The 8,897-nt window shown below is 32.7% G+C and overlaps 1 protein-coding gene across 1 annotated transcript; it reads right to left on the minus strand.

The window, feature by feature from the left end:
- Positions 1–220: 220 nt before the first annotated feature.
- LOC130902995 (uncharacterized) lies at positions 221–1,289 on the minus strand. The gene is made up of 2 exons (XM_057815282.1): positions 1,165–1,289; positions 221–874 (listed from the first exon to the last, which is right to left on the minus strand). The coding sequence occupies exon 2, from the start codon at positions 869–871 to the stop codon at positions 302–304; it is 570 nt and encodes a 189-aa protein (XP_057671265.1). The 5' UTR covers positions 872–874; positions 1,165–1,289; the 3' UTR covers positions 221–301.
- Between the last annotated feature and the right edge of the window lie 7,608 nt (positions 1,290–8,897).

Consider the following 8,897-nt stretch of genomic DNA (forward strand, 5'->3'; position numbering starts at 1 on the left):
TAACTTGTATAGTCTTCATGTAACCAGCCAGAGCACTGCAAACATCGAATCCATTCGCTCTTCTTCTTGGTACGGTAGTAATTCTCGTGACATTCTACACATGTGTTTTCATTTTCATCAGAACATTCTTTGCTAGATTCACTAAGCTGCAACTCTACTTCACTTTCTGATGACGATGATAAATCCCTCACAACAGTCTTCTTACGTTTTTTCTCCTGTATTTTTTTTTTGTCTTCAAACAGTTTACGAGTTGTCAAATGAATTTTTGATGTCAAAACCTTAACAGATTGCTTCCTTTTACTTACTTTTTGTTGTTAACTTGTATTCCGCTTTCGTCCATGTTGTAGATTCTTTCTGGTTTACTAATCAAATCGTTATCAGTCAATACCTTCAACAACATTTCAAAATATTTGTCGACATCCTGTCTATTCATACCACTAGCTCTTGCCAATGACAGGCCTTCTGCTTTACGTTTACTCAGGTCTGGATGACGCTTCATAAATCCTTGAAACCAATCCCAGCCTGCTGACTTCTTCTCATTATTGAATCGATGTGGCAATCGAAGATTTTCAGCAAAGTCGTAAGCTATAGACTGCAGTCTCGATGGCTCCAAGGGAAATCCGATGGATTCAAGCTTTTTAATGTGAGCTACAAGTTTTAGTTCGTTCTCATATCCCAATTCAGAAGGTCTTCCAATTCTCTGCTTACACCTCCAACCCTTGAGGATGTGTCTTCGCAATGTGCGCGAAGGTATTTCATATAAACGACTCGCTTCATTTACTCCCATTTTCTTATTTATTACATCCTCCACCGCCTTCTGCATACTTTTTTCAGTCCATTTTCTTGGATCAACAGCTTTAACCTTTCCCATTTCCTAAAAAAAAATAATATTAAAAAGTAATCAAAATAAGAATTCAGGAATTATCTCCAAATGGGGCACATTAGCCGAAAAAAATCGGGGCGCATTAGACGATGTACAGTGTAATGTGCCCCACTTAAATAATTCTGATATTTGTTACGAAAAACGGAACGTAATTATAGGCAAATAAAAGTTAAATGAGGTTAGTTTTCGATAAAAACTTTAAAAACACGAAATAATATGGAGCAAATACTTTTAATCAACGTGAAAATAGATATAAAACAAATTCATGTAGTCATACAAACCTTTTAATCACTTTTTCTCACTAAAACTAAATAAAAACCAGCACAGTGTTGTTTACATCGCGGCCATACTTGGAACACTGACCAGCTAGGATCAAATAAGCGCCAAATTTAAAATGCTTCACTGAGTTTCGCAAGTGGGGCACATATCCGACTGGAGCACGTTTGCCTGGTTTACCCTAGACAATTTTTCAAATATTTCCCTATCATTTACAAATACTACTTGGTATGCGGTTTATAAGCAAGTCCATAATTCTATATGCTTTTAAAGTTATTCCACTTATTTTACAGTTTCCAGAAAAGAGTTTTTTGTTCTAATGAATTTTCGTTTTTAGTTTCGTAATCCGAATTATTTATTTATGCATTGAAGTCTCGGATCCATAACTTGTTGTTTTTGGTATTATTAGAATAAAAATATCCTTTTTATGTTTATAACTTAATATAATGACAGATACGCAATAACCTAAGCTGTCTAATCACACTAGAAGTCAATTTCACAACGTACTGGTATGTTGCCGTTTTCCCTTTCAACACAAAAAATATTCTAGGCACCGTTGTAAAATATTATTTTGGTTATATTACGATGTCTACATAATATATACTGTAATATCATTGTATAAAGAATATTCTTAATACAATGGTAATACTTTTATTACTCATAAAGGTAAGATTCCTATATGGACAGTTGGTATTACATATATGTCTACATCTTTTAATTTTATTTGTTTCAGATAGTTAAATCATCGTAACTATAGCGGTTTTATTTCGTGATGTGCAACGCGAAAATACGTTTTTTTCTTATTTTTCATTTCCGATACGTAAAGATATCATCAATTGATGATTTCGATTGGTTAACGAGATAAACATTTGAAAGTGTTTGATTTCAAAAGTCAACAATTGTCAGAAATATTATTTCAATTGAATGAAAGTAAGACGGTTAATAAGTGTTTTTTGTATATTAAAATTATATAAGTTTTTAAATGCCGTCGTCTTTGAGTAAAGAAACCAATTTGTATTACAAAAATTTGGTAGTGACAAAGTTCAATAACTGGTTGAAGTTGGTTAAGGAGAAGAAAAAACAAACTTATCAAAACCAAAACTCAACGGTATCATTCCAAGCTCCAAAGGAGGAAAAATATGCTAACGTTAAAAATATTATAGTGACTACTGCAGATAAGTTCGATTCGTCACCACCAATGAACTGTAGCGACGCCAATTCCAACGAGGTTCTAAACAGAAAAGATGTGAAGGAGGAGGAACATATGAACTTTTCGAAGGAGAGCTTTTAATCAATTGAAAGTGGAGAGTGGGAAATTTGTAAACTCATATACAGGTTTATAATTTTTTTATATTGAGTTTGTAAATTTTGATGGCTATATACAGTGTGTTTAATCAACTTTTTTTCGTAATCTATCTTGATAAAATTCCTGAAACGACACAAGGTACTCGATAATGGAGTTAGTCAAACTGTGTATTGACGAGAAAGACGAAGCGACACAGATACGCGAGTGAGGATGGCGGCGGTAAACGGAAGAAACGTGAGAAGTTGTGTGATGAGACGGAATCTTCGGCGGATTTCAAGGAAAAATTTTCGTTCTAATTGTTGATAAAAAATTTTTAATTTTTTCAATAAAGTTTGTTAAAAAATCATCTTCATTAGCCATTCGAAGTATTATCCGATCTGGAAATGTTAGTATTGGTATTGCCATTCGTTTTCTCAATGCTCATTTGACCCTTCTTAATTTGCCACTATGCAATTCAATCAAACATTTATTGCACAATAGTATCCATTCCGGTTAAAGATCATTATTGGAGGTATCTTCCGCTCCATTTTCCAATTCTTCATACTTATACAATTCGAAATTATGTATGATTGTATCAATCAAATTCAGAAAGAAATCATTTTCATTTACGATTGAAAGATAAGCATTCTCACACCTTATTTCAACGTTTTAGCTACTTATCATTATAATCTATAATTACTCAACCAAGTCACATACAATCAGAACTTTTGAGGATATTACTCGTTTAGTTCGATTTGCACATATAATGTTGAATTTGTACAAAGTGATTAGATTGGTTAAATGCTTGTGCCTTGAAAGTTCTTATTTAAAAACAAGTGATACGACAAAATTCATTTATCAATAATTTATAATAATAAACATCTCAATGCAAAACTTATTTCCATTAGGCTAGTTGAGAATTTTTAAAAGAAATCCCTAGGAAGGTAAAACCGAATCGTAAGTACATTGCTGATTATTTGAAATATGGTTTTTGTGGTTACTGGCACAGATGACGACCTGCTACTTCAGTGTGTTTTATGTTTCGAGGTATTTGCTGATGAGAGTATGAAACCTTCAAAACTGTAAAGACTTTTCACAAAAAAAAAACATTCAACAAAAAAGAATTCTTAAAGTCAAACTCGATAATGAAAACATTTTCTGGTGAGAAAAATAGACAAGCTACAATTGCATCAAATCGCCTATCCTTATTGATAGCTAAAAAAGGAACCCAACACTTTGTAGGGTAGAGTCTGAAGTTTCATTCACTGAAAAGGAAACAAATATCTCGATGATTTAATTACAGAAAACGAAATAAAACGGACAAAAATTATTGGACGGACGACTGATGGTGATGGTGCTGTGAAGTGAAGGTTGTAACTTTCAAGTCACGGCCTGAGCAATCCCGACTTTTAACATTCTGTGCGATAAAATGAATGAAAGCGCTGTCAAAATTGTTTGAGCTTCTTAATGAATTATGATTGTTTTTGTTGTAAAATGACGCAACGGGGCATAATTTACCCGTTTTTATTTCCTTATTTCTTGTTCCTTGTTGTCTTCATTTTACACTCTTGACTTTTCTGTTTCTTGTTTTATGTTTATAAAACTAGTATTTGATATTATTTCATCCAAACATTCTATGCTAGATAAAACAAAAGCATAAACGAATACAGTTACATAGCAATTTTACATAGCTTATATTTTTTCATAAACATTCTCGCCAAAATTATTTTCTTGATCTTTGTTTAGATCAATTGTGGGAAATATTGTGTATTAACAAAATTTAGTAAGAATTAGAGCCAGATTCTTATTGATTTTTAATAATATTACGATGTATAAATAAATATTTTTGAAACGTAACATGCATCCAGATAATAAACAAATAAATTGTAAAATTTGACAACATTGAGGTTTACTGTAAGTTGGCTTCAATTATATTCAAACATGCCAGCTGGGTTCATCCTTTTTATTCGTTCAAGATCAAAGTAAACCAAAGTTTCAATAAAAGGAACTTCGTAATTCATTATAATGATAGGAACGGAAATGGTATCTAGTTGGAAAAATTACTTATGTTTAAGTTTTATACGTGAAGATTAGGTGAATATAGTTTAAGTAATGAAGTAAATTTTGACAAAAAAGGTATATATTTTTTAAATATTGATTCTTATAGTAGGTATGTACAATTATTTTTCACATTTTCTACACCTTTGATTGATGTCAGAGGTTTGAACTTAATATATCTATACGTACTTGTGTATTTTAAAATGCTCACGTACACACCACAATGTTTTATTTTGATGAATATAATTTGAACAAGCTAAATGCTTTTAAGATGTTGGCAAGTATTTGATTATCTTTTTTAATAACAAGTATAAGCACTACACCAATACTGGAAGTAGTTTACAAATAATTTATTTTTAGTAAGTGAAGACTCACATAGTGAAGTAAAAAAGTAAATTGGTGAAATGAAAATAATATTTGGTGGAAAATTTCAGCTGAATAAGTCAGTTGTAGTAAATATATTAAGGTTAATAAAGTCGTTATTAATATTAAATTAATTAATTTCTATGGCCTTTTCTGTTCTGAATGGTAACCAACAAACTAATGTACCTAGAAGAGAAAATACTAAACATCCCAAATCCGTAAGTCACGAAATGATATTTCCAATTCCGAATCGACTACTCTTCAAACCCAAGTAATCTCGCATGATTCAGAAGTACAAAGGAAGTGCCTTTTCAAAGACGAAAATTCGGGTGTGACGTATGGAAATCATATCAGTTATTATTTTCAAACCACGTAATTTTCCTTTAGGAACTTTGATCGGTAAAGTAGCGAAATTCCATATAGAAAAAAAAAATTATTCAAAACGTCTGTGCCTCGTTTCCACTCGAGATTCTTTTTCTATTATTTTTTACGTTCCATCTCGAGTGGTAAGTGTACATGGTCATTAAGTCTCGCCAAGGGTCGAAATATGATGAAGTAATTGATACTATACTACAAAATGGAAAAATGAAAATTGAAAATTTATTAATGATATATGATGTTTCTAAATTAGTAATTGACAATTCAGAAATAAAGTGCGACAGTTTCTGTTATCTAAATTCAAAGACAAAGGTCTTAAAGAACTTGTCGTAACGAACTTTGGGTTAAAATTATAAAATGCGATGGACATCCTTCATATTAGCATCTAATTGGAGTCTTTAGTGTTAATTTTTTCAAGTATTACCAGAATTTCACTTCTCAATCGAAATATTTTGATACAATTTATATCATATATAGATTTTTTTCGTATACGAAGTTTTATTGTCAATAACTTTATCATTATCGTTTGTAATTTTATAATTGATTTTCAAAACTATACAATGACAACGACGTTTGTCTCCTTTTGAATATACGAATAGGTCCTGTTAAGTGTATTTAGTGCACTAGCAGGGTACATGGATGTGCACATAGCTTCTCAACTCAGATACAGAATATTCAGGAAAAACGAGTCAACATTTGTTCATACCTTTTTTCTTTGCATCTACAACTTTTCTTGAAATAGGGTGTCCAGTAAAAATCATCGTCTTGTATTCTTAGTGTCTGTTTATGGAAGAAAACCTTGTTTGTCCCACCAAATCCTATATGTACCCAAAAAAGACTGTTCGTTTTTAGTATGGAACTAGAAAAATCTAGTCTTTCTGAACGCGTTAGACCTCTTACTACTGACTACTATCATCGAATAAATCAAATCTGGTTTCGTTCAAAAAAGGATAATTAGTTCAGATCTAAAATCTGGTGTTCGCGTTCTATAGCGAAGCTTCTGAGAAGTATCCTGGGTATATTTGATGGTGTCCTACATCGGTTCCAGCAAGTTTAGGCGATTTGGATCATTATTTTTATAATACTATCCATTAATGGGTGTTTGCGTTGAAATTTTTTTATTATTTCGTCTGTATTAACAACTTTATATCGTGTAGGTAGGTCCGTTGTTTGATATTTTGCAACCGAGACATTTTTCTTTGAAAATAGATATTCTGGACACTTATTTTTATATATTCACCTGAAAATAGACGATATTTAAGTCGTCTTGTGTTCTTAGTGTCTGTTAATGGAGAACAATCTTGTTTGTTCCACCAAATGCTATCTGTACCCAAAAAAAGACTATTCCTCTTTAGTATGGAAAGACGTTTTTTGGAAAAATCTGGTCTTTCTGAACGCGTTAGACCTCTCCAAACTACTATCATCGAATAAAACAAATCTGGTTTCGTTCAAAAAAGGATAATTCGTTTAGAGCTATAATCCAATGTCTGTATTTTACAGGCAAGCTCCTGGGAAGTATCTTGGGAGTTAATGGTATCAATTAGGATAATGTTTAAGTCTTCTTGCTTTCCTAGTAAGGCGAGAAGACTTTTCCTCAATGGATAACCATTATCAATATTATTGAAGATTTTTCAAAAGCCAAACATTGATGAAATCTATGCTATAATAGCTGATGTTTGAATTTACGAAAATAGACCTTCGGTGGTCCGAGTAGTATTAAAATTTGAGTTGTTTTCTTGTGATAAACAAAAAAACTAACAGCGACATTTGCTGCATATACATCAAATAAATTATGTCTGCTTTTACATCCGTCTGCTCTTTGAAATGATATCGACTAAAGCACACGCTATTAATTAAAATGGTGTCATGCCGAATTTGAGATTAAAAGACATTCGCATAGTCTAAAGACGTCCTCGACGCCGCCCGTCTCCGCCACCGGAGAAGTCCCTAATTTTTTTTTTCGTTTTAACCTAGACATCCGACTGTTGATAGTGAGAACTCCAATGTCGAAACGGTTGATTGTGCAAACGTGATTATTATACGAGGTTTCTTACAAAAGTTCTCATAGATATTTGGAGAATCGGAGGTTAAAAATTAAACTCGTAGATTGAATTATTTTACAATTTTCTTATTTTATTGTGCGACCAGTAAAAACCACTTGGAAGCTTAATTCTGTAGAATAAACTAAGGTCTCGTAATATATGTCCATTCCGGTCAGAAATACCGAGCTCGAGTCTACAACTGCTTTTCTATATTTAACAACGACCGTCTGCCGTTTTTTATCCTTTTCCTTTTTGCCATCTTTCTAGGTTATTATGGCCCATAAAACGTTAAACTCATTCGAAATAATAATCTCCATGTTTATTAGAGACGAAAAGCACAACAGGTGGTAGAGAGAGCTGCACAATCTCGACGTATTTATATATATTCCCTTAAGGGCTCACGGAGGTATTATCTTTATATTTTTCCTTATTTTGTGCTTTGCCATAACTTTTCTACGTCGGAATAGATGAATTAGTAGTTTAACAATGTTTGTATGTGTTTTTTTTGGTTGTTTTTTACGATACAAGATGATCAATTAGATTACGTAAAATTTCTTTAACGAATTTTTCTAAAACTATTACTACTTGGAGATAAAAATTTCATCGAAAAATAAGTAACGAAAATGTTAGTCTCGTCAAATCCTAACGACGTCCACAAACTCCTTGTCTATAAAAGAAACAAAATTTTTCTATCTTTTTATTGGGGTGGTTTACTCCCCTTGTGGTTTTTGCTACAGTTTTTTTTTGGTCCTGTCTTCTCCTTCAATTCGATTTCTACAGGTATTTCCTCATCTGTCTTTGTTTCTTGCCCATAGACCATAGAGGTATCTATTATTCTTCTTACAAATTCTCATTATGTGTCTCGCCAAATTTAGTCTTTTCTATACCTCACATTTTCTCCTCCCAGTTCTTCCTCTATTTTTTTATTTTTTTGCAATCTTCTTCTTCTTCTTTTTCATGTATGACGGTTGTTTCCTCGGCGAACGCAATCTTAATAATTGTCAACAGCTTTTTGTTGCGACTAATGCGTCTTAGTACTTCGTCGTTGGTGATTCAGTCAGTCCAAGGTGTCTTCAAGATGCGTCTATAGAGCCGTGTCTCAAATTGTTTGATCGTTTGAGCTATCCAGGTGAAAATTTCTTTTTCTACAGAAGGACTGACCACAAATAACATTCCATGAATGTTTGAAAACATTGACAAATACTTTTCGAACCATTTGATCTTGATTTCTTCATCTACAGTTTCAAATGCGTATTTCAGTGTCCTTATACAATATACTGTTGGAGTATAGCAACGATGCGCACACTAAATATAATTGTGCCTGTGCGAAATAAAAATGCCAGGTAGACGGGAAACCAAGAGAGCCAAATTTTATTGCTCTTCCCCTTCCGTCTGAAGAGCCCCGAAGGATGACCCACCACAGACAGTCCGCCACCAGCCCACGCGACAGCCAGTCGCATTCAGCAGTTCACATCCAGTTATCAGTGTTTATACAAAAGTGTTTTTTACAGTCCATTCATTTATAATTAAACGAAAGACTTTTTCAAGTGCATTTTATATACTGCGTTACGTGCATACTTTTATTCATGTATTATTGTGCTTCATTTATGTA

The sequence above is a fragment of the Diorhabda carinulata genome, chromosome Y (genome assembly GCF_026250575.1).
Source record: "Diorhabda carinulata isolate Delta chromosome Y, icDioCari1.1, whole genome shotgun sequence".
Classification (NCBI taxonomy): domain Eukaryota; kingdom Metazoa; phylum Arthropoda; class Insecta; order Coleoptera; family Chrysomelidae; genus Diorhabda; species Diorhabda carinulata.

Bases quoted from the DNA above. Each gene is read 5' to 3' on its own strand.
- LOC130902995 (XM_057815282.1), bottom strand. From the start codon at position 871: ATGGGAAAGGTTAAAGCTGTTGATCCAAGAAAATGGACTGAAAAAAGT.